The sequence below is a fragment of the Chinchilla lanigera genome, unplaced genomic scaffold, assembly GCF_000276665.1.
Source record: "Chinchilla lanigera isolate Chin_1 unplaced genomic scaffold, ChiLan1.0 scaffold00005, whole genome shotgun sequence".
In the NCBI taxonomy this organism is placed as follows: Eukaryota; Metazoa; Chordata; class Mammalia; order Rodentia; family Chinchillidae; genus Chinchilla; species Chinchilla lanigera.
The window spans coordinates 14,915,396-14,935,841 of NW_004955406.1; the positions used below are offsets into that span (position 1 = coordinate 14,915,396).

The 20,446-nt window shown below is 42.6% G+C and overlaps 1 protein-coding gene across 3 annotated transcripts in view; it reads left to right on the forward strand.

Moving 5' to 3' along the window:
* Positions 1-20,446, forward strand: part of Tnn (tenascin N) — a 68,159-nt gene that overhangs the window by 32,982 nt on the left and 14,731 nt on the right. The window contains exons 10-18 of one of the 3 annotated variants that reach the window (XM_005374897.2): positions 2,242-2,505; positions 4,178-4,441; positions 6,183-6,446; positions 8,074-8,337; positions 10,021-10,281; positions 14,449-14,712; positions 16,815-16,945; positions 17,927-18,059; positions 18,495-18,646. In XM_005374897.2, coding sequence (XP_005374954.1) covers positions 2,242-2,505; positions 4,178-4,441; positions 6,183-6,446; positions 8,074-8,337; positions 10,021-10,281; positions 14,449-14,712; positions 16,815-16,945; positions 17,927-18,059; positions 18,495-18,646 — 1,997 coding nt within the window. The remainder of the gene's footprint in view (positions 1-2,241; positions 2,506-4,177; positions 4,442-6,182; positions 6,447-8,073; positions 8,338-10,020; positions 10,282-14,448; positions 14,713-16,814; positions 16,946-17,926; positions 18,060-18,494; positions 18,647-20,446) is intronic. The other 2 variants (XM_005374898.2, XM_013520939.1) reach the window with 2 other exon arrangements.

Consider the following 20,446-nt stretch of genomic DNA (forward strand, 5'->3'; position numbering starts at 1 on the left):
GGGGACAGCTGCTTACCAAGAAGGAGAAAGAGGAGGGGCAAAGGGAGAAAGGAAGGGGGAGTGGAGAAAGAAAGGAAGAAGAAGAGGAGATGAGAGAGAAGAGGCAGGAGAAAGTGGAGAAAAAGGGGAGCCAGGAACTCAGGAATGAGAGCATACCTTTCCAGGTCACCCCCCTAGCCTCCTCTGACCAAGCCCCATCTCTGAACACGTGAGGTTTTGGGAGTCATTTTAGATCTAGACCATAACAGGGATTGTGAGGGAAGAGAGGCCAGTGTTTGTGGAAGATCATGACAGCCAAATAATCATGGTTGCTTGGGGCCTGTTGTGGGACCTTATAAGTATTAAAGCTGACTCTCTTATGGAGTACTTTTGTGCTTGTCTTTCTCTGGGGGTCTGTCACTGTAATGATACTATGGGCAAATGCTTGTCTCCTCTGGTCTCTTGCTCCCCTTCTTTCACGCATACATAGGGAGGGCATCTACCCCAGCACCTTTAGTGGAGTCATCTTGCTCCTCTAGGTGGCCCCCTCTGACAGCTTCTAGTACAAGCCAGGGAAGCCCTCTTCTGCTTGTCCCATAACTAGCCCATTGGCTTGTGGGCAGAATGGTCTATGTGGAACCACATACATCCTTTATTTATTCAGCTGGATGTACAAGTCTTTTACAGTGCTCCAGCTTCTTTTCCTGCATCAGAATAGGCCACAGTTCTCTCACCATAGATAATTTTAGAGATGTATCACCCTAAAATGGATACTAGCTCATGGTGTTCCCCAAGCTTTAGGAAGAAAGTTTCAACTTTAGCACTACTGACACTTTCAGGTGGGTAATTCTCTGTTGCAGGGATTTTTATTCATCATTGTAGGACATTTAGGAGTGTCCTTCTTGTCTACCTATTACATGCCAGTAGTCTCCTCATCTTACACTGAGTTCTCATAATCAGAAATGTCTTCAGACATTGCTAATCACACCTATTGAGATCTCTTGCTCTACAGACTGATAATCTCCATAAGGTACCACATTGACACTGTGTATTTAAGGCTTGGATCCCACTTATGGGACCAACCATTTAACTCTTTCCAGAAAATTCTTTAAGCCTACCTTACTGGTCTCTCCAATCTCTTTTGCGGGCCAGAGATAGTTGGTAAATCAGGGACTATGAGACTGTTGACCATGTCTTATTTGGAACCTTCAGGTTGGAACTGAATATCCGTTTTCTTGACGTTATAGCCTAAACCAATATATGTAATAGGACCTATGAGCAAATGACTGTAGGATAATGGCTTTTGTGATGAACCATTTAGAAAAAAGAATACTACAATTTTCTTGGTAAAATACATTTTTGAGCACCTTCCTTTGTGTGTGTGGTATATAGGAGCCTAACAAAGTGTTGATAAATTGATATCACTAATAATGAGAGTTTATAGTCACTGGTCAGTGCTAAGAACAGTCATAAGAGACACACTATTAGCTCATATAGTACAACAACTATACAAGATAAGAAAGGATAATATCACATCCCACACCCTTTATTTTTTTCCTGTGGAGCAAGATGATGCAAAGAGGTTAGTTTACCCTTGATTACAGTTTGAATTATGGAGCAAATATTCCATGGCTTCAGATCAGTGAATACTGTAATACTTTAACATTTTCAAATCCCCCTTTCTATGTGACATTTTAAAATCTTGATTTCTAGAGCTAACTAGAGAGTTATATAAATACCTATTAAACATTCTATTTTACAAATATAGAAGTAAACTGAAACAATTTGCCCAAGGTCATAAAACAAATCAGTAATTTATGAAAGTAGATACATGCTTGGAATGTTAGTATAGAGTCAACCTAAAAGTCCATCCAGCTGCACATTTTAGAAAAGAAGAAGCTGAGACACAGACAGAAGCAGCCTATTTGTCCAAGGCCACGACTGGCTGATGGTAGAGCTAAGACCCTTGTTCTGCTGGCCATAGCTCAGGGGGCTTCCTGCCCCCGAGATCTGCCTCTTGGCCTAGACCTAGAGGCCAGCTTCCCTAGCTGTGGATGTGGTACTCACACCATTATCTTGTGCTGCTTCCTTGGGATCCAAGAACCTAGCTGGGGAGATAAGCTCTGCATCCATGAAGCAACTAAAAACCAAGACATGAGATGAGATGACTACAAGTGCAGGAAAATGCCTCAGCTGAAGCCAAATGGTCTTACTCTTTGGTGCCTGTTGATGGTTTATATTGATTAGCACTTTTCCTTTTAGACATTGACAGCCCCAAAAACCTGGTGACTGACCAGGTAACAGAAAATACTGCCACTGTCTCTTGGAAGCCAGTAGAGGCCGACATTGACAGGTATGTTGTGCGCTACACCTCTGCTGATGGAGAGACCAGGGAGGTTCCAGTGAGGAAGGACAAGAGCAGGACCATCCTGACAGGCCTGAAGCCAGGTGTGGAGTACGAGGTCGAAGTGTGGGCCCAGAAGGGCACCCGAGAGAGCAGGAAGACCAACACCCAGGCCCCTACAGGTAATGGATATTGTTCTTTGGAATGTGCACCTTTTATGCTAAACCTACAGGAGCTTAAGTTTGGTGTTTCTTCTGTGACATTGTTAGAAATCAGTGAGTTGTACAAGACCAGGATGGTAGACCTTAGTCATAGTACTCCCACTATCCCTCAATACCCTTTAGCACATTATCCCAAAATGTGGACTTCATACTGTAATCTTACAAAAATTATCAGTGATCTCTTCACTGATCCTCCAATTGTGTATTCCCTCTGTGGCCAGTCTCAAAATATTTCTTTTTGAAAGGGAGCGTATGTAAAGAAACCACATATGTAAGGATCTGTGACTTAACTATTGTAGGGAAGTAGCTTTTGCTGTGATCTCCGTGGAAAAAGATGGAGTGATTGCTGACTGAAGGAGTGAGTCCTCTTTTGAGTTCTGTGGATTTCTCTCTGAAGATCCTATGGTTACACTGATATTCAGTAATAGCTCACAATTTTAAAGCTTTTTCATTTCTATTCCTTTGCTGAAAACAATATCAAGGTGTGTTTACACACTTAAAATCCACCATCTTTAAATGTAAAATTCAGTGTATATTCACCCAGTTCGATAACTACTACCATTGAAGATTTCAGAGCATTTTCATCATCCAGAGGAAATCTCAGACCCATTAGTAGCCATTTCTTGCCTGTACTCCCTCCAGCCCTGTGTAACAACTGCTGTCTGTCTCTGTAGATTTCTCTATTCAGGACATTTTGTATGTATGGGTTCATGCAATATGTGGTCTTTTATGACTGTTTTTTTCATAAAGCATACTATTCTTTAGGTTCAGCCATGTTTTAGCACATATAAGTGTTTAATTTATTGTGAATTAATATTTCATGATATGGATATATACATTTTTATTATCCATTCAGCAGTTACTGGACATTTGAACTGTTTCCAATTTTTGCCATTGTTAATAAAAATACTATGAGCAGTTATGTACAAGCTTTTGTGTGCACACACACCTTCATTTCTCTTAAGCGTATGCCTATGAGTGGAATTATTAGCTCATTTAGAAATTCAGTCTTTAATTTTAGAAGTACTAACAGTTTTAAAGTGGTTGTATCATTTTACATTTCTACCAGCAATGAATGAGGGCTATCTTCTTCATTTACTTGGTCATTGGAAGAATTTGTTGAACTGGTAGAACAAGAATGAATATCATATTGCAGTTGAGAATCCTCAAATAAGGTGAAGTGTATGATTTCCAAAAATTATGTAGTTAGCTGGAGACTAGTGGAGTTTGATCTATGAAATATTATGGTATATTACATTCTATTCAGTCTGAGGCCCATGTACACAGATGGGAAAGCTGAGGTTCGGTTAGAGTCAGCCAAGTTGTCTGAGGCTACATCTGGCTGGTGGCAGAGTTGGCATGAGCTCTCTGGTCTGCTGGCTGTACTCCAGGTGGCCTGGGTTTAGAACTCAGCCTAACTGTGGATGTGATGCTTAGACAGGAAGTGATCCCGCCCTGCCTCCTGGAGGATCCAAGTGTCTGATTTGAAGGCAAGGTCTGTGAATGAAGCAACTGAAAACCAACATAGGAGAAGCGAAAATTATAAGTGCAGGAAACTGTCTCAGTGACAGCAAAATAGCTTCACTCTCAGAGCCTGGTAATAGCGTTTATTGATCAGTGCTTTTTCTTTTAGACATTGACAGCCCCAAAAACCTGGTGACTGACCAGGTGACAGAGAACACTGCCACTGTCTCCTGGGACCCAGTGGAGGCTGACATTGACAGGTATGTGGTGCGCTACACCTCTGCCGACGGAGAGACCAGGGAATTTCTGGTGGGGAAGGACCAGAGCAGCACCGTCCTGACAGGCCTGAGGCCAGGTGTGGAGTACGAGGTCGATGTGTGGGCCCAGAAGGGGGCCCGGGAGAGCAGGAAGGCCAACTCCAAGGCCCCCACAGGTAATGGGCATTGTTCTCTGGGAATGTAACACCTGTCTTGCTAAGTCTGTGGAAGACTGAGTTTGGTTTTCCTTTTCTGAGATTGGCAGAAACCAGTGATTAGGAAAAGAGCAGGATAGTAAACCTTTGTCCTACTACTCACACTATCTTTTGATGCCTTTAATATATGATAAGGACCTTATATCAGCCTCACTCTTTAGTCTCCTGTGATTATGGTGATTAGTCACACTCACCCAGTATTTCTCCAATTTTGTTTCCTTTTTGCTCAAAATACTTCCCTTTAAATGGAAGAGTTATTCATGCTGGGATCTGTGAACTATATGCTTTAGGGAGATTCTTTTACTGTAATCTATTTGGAACAAAAAGAGGTTGTTGCTTTCTTCATGATTAATCCTCTTCTGAGTACTATGTGTTTACTCTGAGGATCCCAGGGTTGCCAGGATATACAGTAACAGTTCAGAGTTTTGAAGGTTTTCATTTTTCTTTCTTCCTTTGTTAGGCACTGCCTTATTAAGATGTATCTATCTACTGTAAAATCTATCTTTTTAAAGTTTGCAATTCATTGGTTTTAGTGTAGTCACAGAGGTGTACAGAGCCATTACCAATCACTCCGTATCCCTGCTTCTTCCAGCCCTAAGTAACTACCACTGTCTGTCTCTATAAATTTCCTGGTCTGGGGCATTTAACATATAGAGATTTATAGATGCCTTCGTGACTGGCTTCTTTCACAAAGCACAATACTTTCCAGGTCATCCATGTTGAAGCTGATATCAATACTTAATTTTTCTGTAAATTAATATTCTATTGTGGAGATGTCACATTTTCCTTATCAGTTCATCAGTTGTTGCACTGTTTATTTATTTGCCATTGTGAATGATCACACTGGGGCATTTGTGCATTTTGTTTTGTGGTGTGGAGGATCAAACCCAGTACCTGGCACATGCCAGACAGGTGCTCTCCCACAAAGCTGCACTCTCATCCCTGCCATGTACAAGTTTTTGGATGCATATACATCTTCATTTCTCTAAGATATATGCCTAAAAATAGAGTTACTGGTTCATTTGTTATTTATCTTTAACTTTGGAGGGATTGCCAGAATGTTTCCAGTGTGTTTATACCATTTTACATGCCTACCAGCAATGAATGAGGACTGTTTTCTTCAATTACTTGGTCTCCAGATAAATTTATTGTATCAGTAGAGAAGGAATCAGAATCCCTATTTTGCAGTAGGGAATCTTCAAATACAGTTAAGTGTATGATTTTACATATTACTAACCTAGGTGATGATTCCTGGGGTTTGAGTCATAAATATTCATGAAATATTATTATACTTTAACATCTAGTTAGTCTAAGGCCCACATTCCCAGTTGGGGAAGCTGAGGTACAGTCAGAGGCACAAGTTATTCAGGGCTACAGCCGGCTGATTGCAATTAGGATAAGATCTACAGTCTGCTGGTTGTAGGCCGGGAGGCTGCCTGCCTCTCAGCTCTGCCTCTTGGTTGGACCTGGAACTCACTTCCTCCAGCTGTGGATCTGATGCTCATCCAGGATGTGGGCTGGCTTCTTGAAAATCCAAGAGCCCAGCTGTAGAGACAAGGTCTATTTCCATAAAACTACAAAAAAACCCCAAACTTTGAGATGAGAAAACTGCAAGTACAGGAAAATGCCTCAGCTCAAGCAAAATGATCTTACTTGTTGGTGCCTGTTGATGGTTTGTATTGATCAGTACATTTCCTTTTAGACCTCGACAGCCCCAAGAATCTGGTGACTGACCAGGTGACAGAGAACACTGCCACTGTCTCGTGGGACCCAGTAGAAGCAGATATTGATAGGTATATGGTGCGCTACACCTCCGCCGACGGAGAGACCAGGGAGGTTCCAGTAGCGAAGGAGCAGAGGAGCACCGTCCTGACAGGCCTGAGGCCAGGTGTGGAGTACAAGGTGGATGTATGGGCCCAGAAGGGGACCCAGGAGAGCAGAAAGGTCAACACCAAGGCCCCCACAGGTAACCAACATTGCTTTTTGGGAGTGTAACTCGTCATTCTAGGTCTATGGTAAACCTTTGTCATACTACTCACACCATCCTCAGTACCTTTAATATGAAATAAGAATATCAGCCTCACTCTTTAGTCTCTTAAGATTGATGGTGATTGGTCACACCCATCCAGAGTCTCTCCAATTTTGTATTTCCTTTGCGCTCAGTCTCAAAATATTTTCCTTCAAATGGAAGAGATACGAAGGAACCATTTTCTTGTTGGGGTTTGCAAACTATAACACACTTCTTTAGGCAAATGTCTTTTACTATGATCTGCTTGGAACAAAAAGGGGTTGTTGCTTTCTTAGTGGATACTCCCTTCTGAGTACTGTGTGTTTAGCTCTGAGGATTCTATGGTTGCAGCAATATATATAGTAAAGGTTCATCGTTTTAAAGTTTTTCATTTTGCTTTCCTCCTTTGTTAGGAGCAGCCTTATCTATGTGTTAGCTACATATATCTTAATAATCTACCCTTTAAAAGTTTATGTCAGCAGTTTTAGTATAGTATAGCATAGTATAGTATAGTATAGTATAGTGTAGTATAGTATAGCATAGTGTAGAAGTGTACAGCTATTACCATTATCAATTTCAGGACATTTTATCACCAAATGAAACATCCTGTTTAATACAAGTCACTTCTCATCCTGTTCCCTCCAGCTTTAGGTAACAGCTGCTGTCTATCTCTATAGATTTTCCTGTTCTGCACATTTAATATATACAGATTCATACAATGTATAATCCTTGTGACTGGCTTCTTTCAAAAAACGTAATATTTTCCGGGTTTAGCCATGTTGTAACTTATATCAGCACTTAATTTATTATAAATTAATCCATTGTATGGATGTGACTTTTTTTACTAGTTCATCAGTTGTTGGACAACTGAGTTGTTTCCTTGCTTTTGCTATTGTTAGAAATTATGCTATGAACAATTTTACACCAGTTTTGTGTGGATGTATATGCTTATGAGTGGAATTACTAGCTCATGTAGTAGTTTGATCTTTAATCTTTGGGGAACTGCCAGAACGTTTTCACTCTGGTTATGCTATTTTATATACCTACTGTTGAATCAGTAGAGCAGGAATCAGTATTCCCATTTTGCAATTGAGAATCCTCTGATACAGTGAGGTGCATGATATCTACAAGTCACACAGCCAGTGATTCATGGTATTGGATCCATGAAATATTCATGGGATATTATGGGATCTTAACATCTACCTAAGTCTAAGGCCTACATTTTCAGATGGCAAAACTAAGCCAAGTCAGAGGCATCTGAGTTATTTAAGGTCACAGCTAGCTAATGGAAGATCTAGGATAAGATCTCTGGTCTGCTGGCTACAAACGGGGCTTTTTGCTCCCAAGATTTGCCTTTGGCCTGAGCCTAGAACTCAGCCCCTCTGACTGTGGCTGTGACGCCCACCCAGAATGTGGTCTTGTGATTCCTCTTGGAAGATCCAGGAATCCATTGTGGTGACAAGGTCTGTGTCCATGAAACAAATGAGAACCAACATATGAGATGTAAAAACTATCTTAGTTCAAGCTTCATGGTCTCGCAGTTTAGTACTTGGTGGTTTGTATTGATCCGCACTTTTTCTTTTAGACATTGACAGCCCCAAAAACCTGGTGACTGACCAGGTGACAGAGAACACTGCCACTGTCTCCTGGGACCCAGTGGAGGCTGACATTGATAGGTATGTGGTGCGCTACACCTCTGCTGATGGAGAAACCAAGGAATTTCTACTGGGGAAGGACCAGAGCAGCACCGTCCTGACAGATCTGAGGCCAGGTGTGGAGTACAAGGTGGATGTGTGGGCCCAGAAGGGGGCCCGGGAAAGCAAGAAGGCCAGTACCAAGGCCCCCACAGGTAATGGATGTTGTTCTTTGGAGGTATAATACCTGTCATGCTAAACCTACCAGAAGTCAAATTCTGTTTTCCTCCTGTAACGTAGGAAGAAATCTATGGTATATGTACCAGCAGGCTGGTATTCCTTCATTATCCATTGCACATACCATTCCTCACTTTCCTTTATCTGATTTCCTTAATACATACCCAGATCTTCATACACTCTCTAAACTCTTTTTGATAGCTGTCTTTATCAAAACCTCTTTTAAGTGTATGAGTCTTCTGTGGGAGACAATATCGATGGTCTCTTAGTAACTTTGTGTGTGGGAATAGAAACTGAAAAATATTACTAGTACTGGTGTATTAGTTATTTGACTATAAAAATATAGCTGTGACATCTATAGCAAGTAGATGCATGTGGTTTGCTTTAATATGAATTAATCATAATTCACAAAATTTATTTGTACCAAAAGTAATGATAAGCTCTATGGATGGCATGCACATGGTATTGGTATATGGCATGATGAGGTAGGGATTTTTCTTAGATTGTATGGTATAAGTAGTAATTGGCAGAAACACCTAATAACAGTTACTTCAGCAAGAGAGACATTTATTCTTCTCTGTAGAATGGCACAGTACAAGTGGTCCAGAGTTTTGAGGATAAGGATAATTTTTGTTTTACATTCATATCTTGTTATTGTGAAAGAGATATATGGCCATATTTTGTGCATTGTTTTAATCAGCAAATCAGCATGGCAAGTGAATCCATGTTTGCTGAAAACTGTTTATTTATTTATTTTAAAATTTTTTTGTTATTTTAAAAATTGTTTTCATTTTAATAATCTGAGTTAGTAACTAACAAGTATACAAAATTATCTTTCATATTTCCACACGTTATGTTATGGACTGATTGAAAACTCTGGATTACAAATGCTGGCTTCTTTGTATCCTTAATTTCGATTACTGTCACTTATAAATAGATAAAAGTGATTTGCAAAAGCACGCATTTGTGAACATAGATGCCAAAAGTCGTGCGTTCAAGTTAACACACAGCCAGTAGTGTAGACTGTTCATTTGTGCAGTTGTGTCAAGTAAAACCGACACAGACACAGTTTCTGAAAGCTATTTAAAAAGGATTTTAATTTTTGAAGATTTATTTAACGATAGGTACTGAGCACGTCTCATGGGTCCCATCCTCCTCTATGTCCTGGGAACAGAGGGCAATGAGGAGCAGCCCTACCCTTCCCAGGGCTTACATTTGGATTTGTGTTTTAGAATTTTTAAAATATGAAATGGGAGGCCTGCACTGTCATGAGTAGACAGAAAATTGTTAACTCCTTGTAAGCAGAGCTCAGGTCACTTACAACTTTGAATGCTGCATCCTGCCTAGAGCATGAGTTGTATGGAGTGAGGGCTCCATATACATTACTAAATGAGTAGAGAGATTTGTTTTGTTAAAATTTTGGCAGAGATAATAGAACTTGGATCTTCACATCCTGCTCAATTGTGCTTCTTACTTGAAGAGACAAGTATGTCTGAGGAGAGAAGATGTATGCCCATGAAACAGCTAAAAAAACAAGAAAAGAGCTTGGGAGATGGAAAACCCACAAAATATGAAGGGTCTCATCCTGGGCAACATGGCTACCAGTTTCTGTACCCCTGGGCCTGTTCACAGCACATATTAACTAGTCCTTTTCCTTTTAGAAATTGATAGCCCCAAAAACCTGGTAACCAATCAGGTGACAGAGAATACAGCCACTATCTCCTGGGACCCAGTGCAGGCCAACATTGACAGGTATGTGGTGCGCTACACCTCTGCCGATGGAGAGACCAGGGTGATTCCGGTGAAGGAGAAGACCAGCACTGTTCTGACTGGCCTGAGGCCAGGTGTTGACTACACCGTCCAAGTGTGGGCCCAGAAGGGCACCCGGGAGAGCAAGAAAGCCAACACCAAGGCCCCCACAGGTAATGCATATTTAGGAATGTAATGTTTTCTGGGAATGTAACACCTGCCGTGCTAAATCTATGAGAGGTCAAGTTTTGTTTTTCCTTTCTTACCTTATCATGTAATAGGAAGGAAGAGAAGAACAGGCTGAAGTAATTAATGCTGCTGAAGGATGACACAGCTGCTTTTGGAATCTGTGATTTCAGGGGTTGTAGGCTACTTTAGAAGAGTGCCTTCATCCATTTTATGCTATAACTGAATACCACAGATTATGTAAATGATGAACAACACAGGTTTATTTGCTCACAGTTCTGCAGGCTGAGAAGTTCAAGAGCATAGTGCTGGCTTCTGGTGAGGGCCTTCATGCTGTTCATGACATGGCAGAAGGTCAAGTGAAGGCATCTGAGACACAGTGAGAGGGCAAGAGGGTGCTGAAGCTAAACCCACTCCCATGGTAGTAGCCCGCTCCTGCGCTAATGGCATTAATCCATCCAAGAAAGCAGAGCCCTCATAACACAACCACCTCTCGAAGATTCTTCTTCTGATTACTGTCTCAGTGGCAATTAAATTTCATCAGGGTTTTCGGAGTCTAATCATAGCTAAGAGTTTGCTGTAAAAAAACTTTTTCACCTAAAAAAGGAACAAAGCATAGTAGGAGACCCTGTGCTGAATAGTCCTACTAATGTCTTTAAACTTTTTCTTAAGCTTTGTGCCTCTCAGCAATAGAAAATTATACTAAATAATGTGAAACCCATATAAAATTCTTTAAAACTACGAAATTAGAGAACTGTTTTGTGGCAGGTTATTTTATATGGGCTTGACTTAATAGATGCTGTACGGTGTAAAGTTTCAAATGTTCGCCCATGAAGCTGGACCCCGGTGTTCAACATGCAGCTAACTTTTAATGAACATCTGCTAAGTGTCAGGCCAGGGGATACAGTGGTAAGCAAAACGAATGTGGCCTCCAGTCTCTTGAAGTCCAGTGGGAGAGATACAAGAGAACAAATTTATAACTATCAATTGTGATAAGTTCTGTGAAGGCGATAATGGTGGCAGAGGTATAGAGAATAACAAGTAAGGATGGTTCTTAAATGGGTGAAGAGTAATAGGATGCACACTGGAAGGGATAGCCAAATGATGGCTGTTTGAACAATAAAGGTGCAACGGCAAACAGAAGCACTGAAACAGCACCCAGGATTTGGAGGCCGATTTATTTATGTTGATGGGCACTGATAGGGATTATTCCCAACATATCAGGCCCTGACTCTGGTGGTTTAGGGCTCATATGGGCTAAGCAAGCAGGAAATATGGAGGCAGAATGGCTTGTCAATTGGGGACTGGTTTATACACTGTGCCTCAGAATGACCAGCTATGCATCACAGTGACCAGCCATTTCTAAGAGACAGGAGCAACTGGAATTGGAACAGGAACTATTGTCCGGACAACCAAGAAACTGAAGTATACTGGCTGGGGGCACTTTCTGCTACAATGGAATTTATTCATCTTCATAGAATGGTGAAGGATAAGTGAGCCAGTGTTATCGGGTAGTTCCTCTGTATAACAGACCCAGCCTTCTTGTTATTTATTTATTTGGCTCAGTCATCCTTTGGGAGTTGCCTTCATTTACATGGTAACACCCCGTCTATATTCTAGCTGGTGGGCAGGGGCGTGGGAAAGGGCAGGGCATGACTGGAATATTGCGCACACCCACTCCTCTCATACTTCACTGTCTGATCTAAGACATAGGTCCAGCTCTCATTACAAAGAGGCTAGAAATGAGGTCTTCAACTGGATGGCCATGAGCCCAGGTTCAACTTCTGTTTCACTGTTGCGTGAAATTAAATAGCTACCTGTAGCTAATTAATACAATTAAAATAAAAATTTATTTCCTCAGTTGGATTAGCCACATTTCAGATGGTCACTAGCCACATGTGCCTAACGCCTACCATGTTGGACAGTGTAGACTATAGAATATTTGTGGCACTGCAGAGAGATCTACCAGGCAGTGTGCTTGTAGAAGAAAGGGAGGATGGATCCTAGGGAAACTAGCCATTTCTGGCATAGGTAACTTCTTGGTTACTTTTTTCTTATTGCTGAAGACAAAATACCCAACACCCACAAGTTAATGGAGGAGAGACTTATTTAGCTCATAGTTTGTCAAGGTTTCAGTCCATACTCAGCTGGCTCCAAGGCATGGTGGAAAAGGGGCAATAGTTCCTGATGGAGGAAGACAGCAAAAGCAACAAAAGCAAAAGGGGAAGAGCAAGCTTTTTTCTTCCCTTTTATTGTATGCAGGCTACCTGCCATAGGGTGGTGTAGCACTCACACGCCCAATCTCAGCACTAGACAATGAACCAATCACAAAGTCTAGATTCCGCTGCCTCCCTCATGACTGCCTGAGGCTTTGAGGGAGTGACATCAAGACACCAAAAATAACAGGTAAGAACACAATTGATAGTCCTAAGGTGGAACAGACATGAGATAGCTGAGGAACTGCAAAGAGGCTCCTATCATTGGAGTGTAGAAGGTGAGGGAGTGCATATTCTGAGATGGGGCAGGGAGGACCATGGTCTGGTCATATAGAAGCACATGGTGCCTAAAAGAGGAAGTGCGATACGCATTAGAAGAGTGACATGAAACAGCAGTCATTTAAAACTATTGTTCAGGGGACTGGGGATTTAGCTCAGCGGCAAAAGCGCCTGCCTGGCAAGTGCAAGGTCCTGAGTTCGGTTCCTGGTACCGGACAAAAACCAAAAAAAAAAAAAATAAAAATAAAATAAAACTATTGTTCAGGTCAGAGTGAGGAGAATAAGTGAAAGTGACAAAAGGATAGAAGTGGGAAAACTAGTAAAGGAGCTAGTATAAAAATCTTGGTGAGAGATGGTGATGATCTGAGCAAGTGTGATGGTGTAAAAGAGGATGTCTGGGAATATATTTTAGAGATAGAAATGATACTCTTGACCTGTGAGATAACAGGGAATCAAATATGATTTGAGCAGCATGGAAGATTATATACCATTTTTTGAGAAGGAAGACCACGGGGAGTGGTCTTTTAAAGACTTTTACATATTTAAATTTGAGATACTTCCTAGATTCCTTGGCTAATTCAGTGATTCATTTATTCCACAGATACTTACTGAGCATCTAATACAGGCCAGGCACTGTGGGGGGTATACAATAGTAGATATAAGCTTGGAGCTTAACTGATACTCCTATGGAATAGTGAGTATCGAGTTAAAATTTCAAGCTGTGGACATGGTGGAGATTTCCTGGGGAGAAATATAGAGAAGTAGGAAAAGAAGGAGCTGTGGGTGCACTGATATTTGAAGGTTGCTAATAAAGGATCGAGGGGGAGGCACAGGAGTTAATGAGTTAGAAGGAAATTCAGGGAAGTGGGTAGACATGAAAATCAAGAGCTGAGAATGTTCCAAGAAGGAGGGAGTGTGTTAACTCTGCTCAACACCACCCAAATGTGAGTAAAGTGTGCCGGCCAGGGGTCCATCAGAAAGATGTCCATCCCAAACACTGGCGACCTAGAGTGGCAGATTTAGTGGTGAGGGACAGAACGTGACTGAGTTGAGGAGTGAGTGGGCGGTGAGTGAGGTGTAGAGCAATGTTGAGTGTGTCGGTGCTGAGGTGTAGAGCAATGAGGCAGAGAGCTGGCTGGTCTGGGACAGCGGTGGAGGAGAGTCTGATGGTGCAGGAGGGAAGGGGCGCGTGAAAAGGAGTGAAGTCCTTGAGAGACCTCAAAATTCAGAGCAAAGAGGGACTAGTCTTGGCTTGAACACAAGAAAACAAGAACTTGGGCCTCTGTTCTCCTGTGCTTTTATAAGTCAAGTGGGAGAGAAGCTGTTACTTAGCTCTCAAGTGCATTGAAACAACTTCTGGTAGATTCCATAGAGGTTACAAAAGAGGCTATTTCAACAGCAGTTTCCGTGGCTTATTTTGTTGCTAAGATTTTTGTGGTTATTTTGGGGAGAACTACAGGAACAAAAAATTTCCATATTGATAGAGAAGATACAATTCCTTCCAGTTTTAATATCCAGTGGCTTGTTTCCCTGGAAAATGGAACCTGGGGGCCTCTTACCCCTGTTTTAAATGGAATTATACCATTATTATTGATAACCAGAGCAGAGGTTACCACCCCCTTGGTTCTAAATTCAGCCTTTTCTCTCCTTTAAAAAAAGAAATTGACAGCCCCAAAAATCTGGTAACCAACCGGGTGACAGAGACTACAGCCACCATCTCCTGGGACCCAGTGAGAGCCGCCATCGACAGGTACATGGTGCGCTACACATCTGCGGATGGAGAGACCAAGGAGATTCCAGTGGCAAAGGAGCAAAGCAGCACCATTCTGACAGGCCTGAAGCCCAGTACGGCATACACGATTCAAGTGTGGGCCGTGAAAGGAGCCCGAGAGAGCAAGAAGGCCAACACCAAGGCTCTGACAGGTACTAGGGGGCAAGTCCCGGGGAACCCTTCACACTTTTCACAGAGCCCATGAATCCTCCTGTATGACTGGGCCAGGGAGGGGAACAGGAAGGGCTGTTGCTTCATTAGAAGACATTTCTCAAGGTGCCTTTTACTTACCTTCAGAGGAGATGATTTGTCATAACAGTTCAGATCAGACAACAGAGTATAGTGCACGTGGTGCGATGGTTGTGTACAAGGTGGCTTCCCTCAGCCCCATCCACTTAGCCCAGCTGCCAGGCCCAGAATCTGGTTGGGCCTCTGGTCCAGTTGTGGGAAGAGAGAGGCAGGATCTTCTGTTTCCCCTCCCAGGGTGGGGCCCAGGGTGGAGCAGCCTCCTCCACACGGCTTCTGGGGGTGGTCAGAGATACCTGGGCTGCATATATATTGTGTGCATGATGCAGCCTCCAGCCTTGGCTTAATGGGACCCAGAATCAGACTTAGCAGCACTTGGAAAGTCTATGGGGCCTTTCAAAGAATCTGGGTGAGGTCTGCTCATCCCTTCCAGGGTCAAGCACGTCAACCAGGACCACTGCAGTGAGAAATACCTTAAATTTCATCATAATTTGTATTAGTTAACATTAGCCAACATTTTAAATCTCAAAATTAGTATGTTATTTTAGCAACAAGTTTCAAACTAAACAAAAGTATGTGAAGAAAACATCGTTTTTTCCCTCCCCAGAGGCCCTAGTACTCTTTGTGGCTCTTCAGAGTCAATAAATAATGAGTGTTTCCTTCTCTTCTTCCTTCCACCTTTCTCTCTCTGTGTGTCCCTTGCTCCTTTTATCGTATCTTCCTTCTTTATCTTTCTTTGCTTCACTTTCTCCATTTTAAAAGAGAATAATGAAATTGCCATCTTTCTACCCATAGAAATGTGACGTAACCAAGACAGACATCCCAAGTCCGTGGCCAGGGGATGGTGGGCAGCAGAAGAGGGGGCAGAAATGAATGTAAAATATTTAAGTAGTTACAATTTTGCTTTCATTTTAAAAGAAAATCCAGTTTTCTCTGTGATAGATAGAATAAGATCCATGCCAGATGTTATGCTTTAGAAAATCAAACCAAGCTGATATTATTGAAACTCAAAATTTGTCAAAACAACCTAACTCAAAGCAACAGCTGTCTGATTTCTATTAAAATATTGCAATTCAGTTCTCAGCTGAAATGCTACTGGGTAGAAAATAGCCTGGAGACATCTTTTTGGGAACTTCTAAATTAAAACTGCCTTCTGTGATGTTTCTTCAAAATGGAAATTTCCATTCATATCTTATTTAGTTAAAGAAATGAGCTGTCTGACCAGTTGTTATAGTGGTGACTAGTGTTTTTGCTTAGCTTTAGTTTTCCCGGTCTGTCATGTGCGTTTGGTGTTTGGGTGGAGAAATACACGCAGGAAAGCTGTCTGCTTTTTCTACCCACCTTCATGCTTTGTTGTGAACACTCTCCTGTCTGCCTTTCCTCTGTACTGGGTGTGCGTCTAAGACCACATATCTGGATATTTAAAAATACAGCTTCCTATTTCTGTACTTATCTTCCATCATAAGCTCCATTCTGTTTTGATGCTCAGAGATCTGAGGACATTAGGAACTGTGCCCTTCCTCAGGCTGTGTAAGTCCTCAGGAGTTTCCCGGTGGCAGGCACTGGGGGCGTTTGTCATTTCCTCAGACAGGTATTTGCTGAGTCAGCCCTGGTCTCTGCATGCAGGGCCCTGCTAGGCCTGTGATTCTCCATCTTTCTACATTACTTTGGAAACCCTGCCTTCTCAGAGAACCCATCTGCTGTCTAGACTTCGCAGAGCCCACATCTCCCTAGGAATGTACTGGGAAATGGGCCCATGTTCCCTCCCTTGGGAATGCCCAGTGTCCTATTCCTTCATTTTCTTGCCTCCAGTGGGTCTTTACTTTTGGAAACAAAGGTCTGGAGGGTCAGGAAAGCTCCATAGCAAGGAAGAACAGACTCATTACCTGTTTGGAGGGAGGAAGAGGGATGGGAATATGAAGGAAGAAAGAACAAATTAATAGCTCAAGAATTATCTTGTCTGGTTGTACTTTCAATAATAATAATCACCTGATGTTTTTATTTATAGAAATCGATCCTCCCAAAAACTTTCGTCCATTTGGTGTAACACATTCTGGTGGGGCCTTGACCTGGCTGCCGCCCTCTGCTCAGATTGACGGCTACATTCTGACCTACCAGTTCCCCAACGGTACCATGAAGGTACTGGATCTTTCTTTTTCTCTTGGTGCCTTCTCTTTGCAGCGTCTCTGGGAAGCATCTGACTTGAGCAAGTCGGCTTGACTGCTGGTCAGATGGCAGCCTGCTGATCAATCAATTGATCCTTATTGATCACCTGCTATGTGCAAGCATAGTCATCTGTGAACACTGTGGTCTCATTAAGGACTGACCTTTGCGCCTGCCCCTACTGACCACTGTATATTTGCTGGCCACATACCTGCCCTTTTTAAAATTATTATTATTGTTGGTCTTCCCTAATAAGTACAAGCTCCATGAGCAGGGAATTTTTGTCTGTTTTGTTTATTGTTGTATCTAAACTACTTAGGATTGTGCTCAGCACATGGTAGGTGCTTATTTCAAGGGTATACCGCCCCCTTGAATCTGAAGGCCAGCAAATGTGTTAAACTTCCACAGATGGAATGTTGTCATTCTTTCTCCTTGATAAGGAAGAAAGAAAGAGGGTGGAAAAAAGGAAGGGCTTTTTGTTTGTGGTTGCAATTAATGTTCTGACAGTCTGCTAATAAAGTTAGCCCTGTGCTTACAGAGGAAGTAAGACAGATTCAAGGATGTTCTGAAATACCAACTATCTCTGTGTCTCACAGATATCAATGGCCAAGTTTCATGCCTTCTTGGCATTTCTTTAGCATTGTCTCCTGTTGGTGCTAGTAGTGGCTATAGTCAGTGCATAGTGTGTATCTGAAGGTGGACATCCCTAGAAAGACCAGCCTGTGCTTCCCAAGTGGCAGTACATGGTGTGACGTCTCAGCTAGTGCTTCTATTGGATTGAATCTCTGTGACTCAGCTCTCCAGAGAGGTGACTGGGGCCCCTGGGGCTTCTGAGCTGCTGCTGGGCCCTTGGAGAGCATTTATCAGTAACTCCAGTGAATGCTGTGGACAGCGAGGGTGCTGGGGGATCATACACTGACCGCTGTCTCCCTGCTTACTATCTCTTTTGTTTGGTAGGAGGTAAAGCTTGGAAGAGGTGAGCAGAGATTTGAGTTACAAGGCCTTGAGCAGGGCATCACCTACCCTGCTTCCTTGGTTGCTTTTAAGGGTGATCAACGAAGCAGGAGTGTATCCACCTCCCTCTCCACAGGTAACTTGGACTCCTACCATTGGGATGATAGTGCAATAGCTACTGAGCAGGGGAGAGGCCGGGGAGGAGCAAGTGCATATACAGCTATGGATTCCTCCTCTGGGGAAATGAAAATGGGGTGCTGGGTTCAAAAGAAATCTGTACAGCAAGAGGTTACAGAAGGGAGTGAAATAGAATGTTCCTTTGTGGGGGAACTGGTTTGGGGAAAGAAGTGATATGAGTTTCACTTTGGTTCTGGTGCATTTTCAGAGTTTGGTGAGAGCAGAGGGAGAAAAAAGATGTGAGTCAAGATTTAGAAGAAGAAAGATAATGGGGTTATGAAATAATTTCTAAACAAAGTAAACTGCCTTACAAAGCAGAGACCTTAAAGAAAGAAAGAAAGAATTTTTTTCTTGCCTTTCTTCTAACAACACTGCCCTTCTGCTTGGCTCCCAGTCGATGCCCGTTTTCCACACCCCTCGGACTGCAGTCAGGTTCAGCAGAACAGCAATGCTGCCAGTGGCCTCTATACCATCTACCTGAATGGAGATGTCAACCGGCCCCTGAAGGTGTACTGTGACATGGACACAGATGGAGGCGGCTGGATTGTGAGTCCTGCAGAGCCCTGAGGGACTCCACGACGCACCTTGTTTCTCTGCCCAGGCAGCTGGTCACAGCTGCCCCTGGAACGTTTGGAGGGGGGTCTACTTTGTTAGCCACAGGAGAGATCTTTGGTTACTTGCAGCTGTTTTGAGAGACTATAAGGTTAGAGTCTAGTACTCAATACCTGCCGTAGAACATGCTTGGTTAAACCAGGGCTGAACACATAGTCTTGTGGGTTTATCATCTTCCAATAAAGCCCTGTGTGTGTTTATTACCTAAATCATACCCACTTCGAAGCACTGTGAAAACCATGACCCTCAGATGATAGCTTTAGAGTAAGTGAGAAAGGATTCTTACTCCTATTTTACAGATAGAGACAGTGAGGCCCACATAGAAAAGCACCTTGTCTAAGTCATACAAGTTAATGACACAGCTGGGTCTCCATTTTAGGTCTCCAGCCTTGTAACTCATTGGTTTTCCCAATGGATCATCCAAGACAAAGTATGATAGGCTTTTTAGGGGTTTGGTTCTCTGAATTGGAACCTGTTGTTCAGGTTCTGTGCTTGGTTCCAACAGGACAGAAACAAGACCTTTTGGGCTTTGATTTGAAAGACTAAGACCTGAAAATGGGAAGTTTGGGCAGTGTCCTAATGGTTCCTGTTCAGTGTGGAGGCTTTGTTCTCTTGGGTCATTGTCTGCTTAAACGACATGGCATCTTCTTTGGTTGCATGCTGATCCAATTATATGATGAGCTGCCTTTGAAGTTTGCAAGCTGATCCTTCCATCGCCCACACCCCGCTTCTCTCTGTGCCCAAACTGATAGAAGCTCTTGGTATCCCAAACCAGTGTGCAGCCTTCACCTGCTGTGCATCTGCAGCTCATTGTGGGAAAGAGAAAGCATGATATTACGGTGCTCAAACTACATTCATTTACACATTTGCTCAGGGGTCTGGGAAACCAAAGACACTTGAGCAGCCATGGGTAAAATGATGCCATCTGATGAGCAGCAATGAGGAAAAGTTATTATCTGCACAGTGGCATCTGACTGCTAAAAGACAGAAACTGGATTGGATGGAAAAATTCCTGATTGATTTGTAAGATAACTGAACAGAATGTAGCATGGGAGGTCTTCCAGCTGCCTAGGCCCATAGGGTTGTACCTGCTGCTTTTCATCAGCACCATTATAACTCTAAGCATTTGGGCCCTTCAGGCCTGAAGCCCAATTTCCTGCTATTGTGCCTGTAATTGACCATTGGCAGGACATTTGTGCTGTCTAGTATGGCCTTTTTGAAAGCCGAGCTCACATAGGGAAAGAGATGTTTGTCTAGGATAGCCTTTAGCAAAGATATCTGTTAGCCTATCTGCCTGGGAAACCCATGAATTATTGCACAAATATTTATGGGGCTCCTACTATACTGAAAATCCAGCAGTGAAAGAATCAGAGTAAAATCTCTGTACTTAGGGAGCTTGCCCTTTGTATCCTGCCCATGAAAATGACCTTGGCTCAACGCAGAGTCAGTTCCAGAAATATGAAACCACTCTACAGTGTAACCAACACTATAACCCACCGCACCCCACCCCAAGTCTTATATTCTGACCCAGATTCCTGGAAATAATCCATGAGACTAGACGGTGTTCTCCTCTAAGCTCCAGAAATCATGTGGAGTCTGAAAACTTTGCCACCACATATTTTACTGACAGTTTTTATGCCTTATGGGTTTTCTGTCACCGAATGACAACCTAGAGTACCCTGCTTTTTCTGAACTTTTAAAATCCTTTTAAGGAAATTTTTCTCCACACGTCAG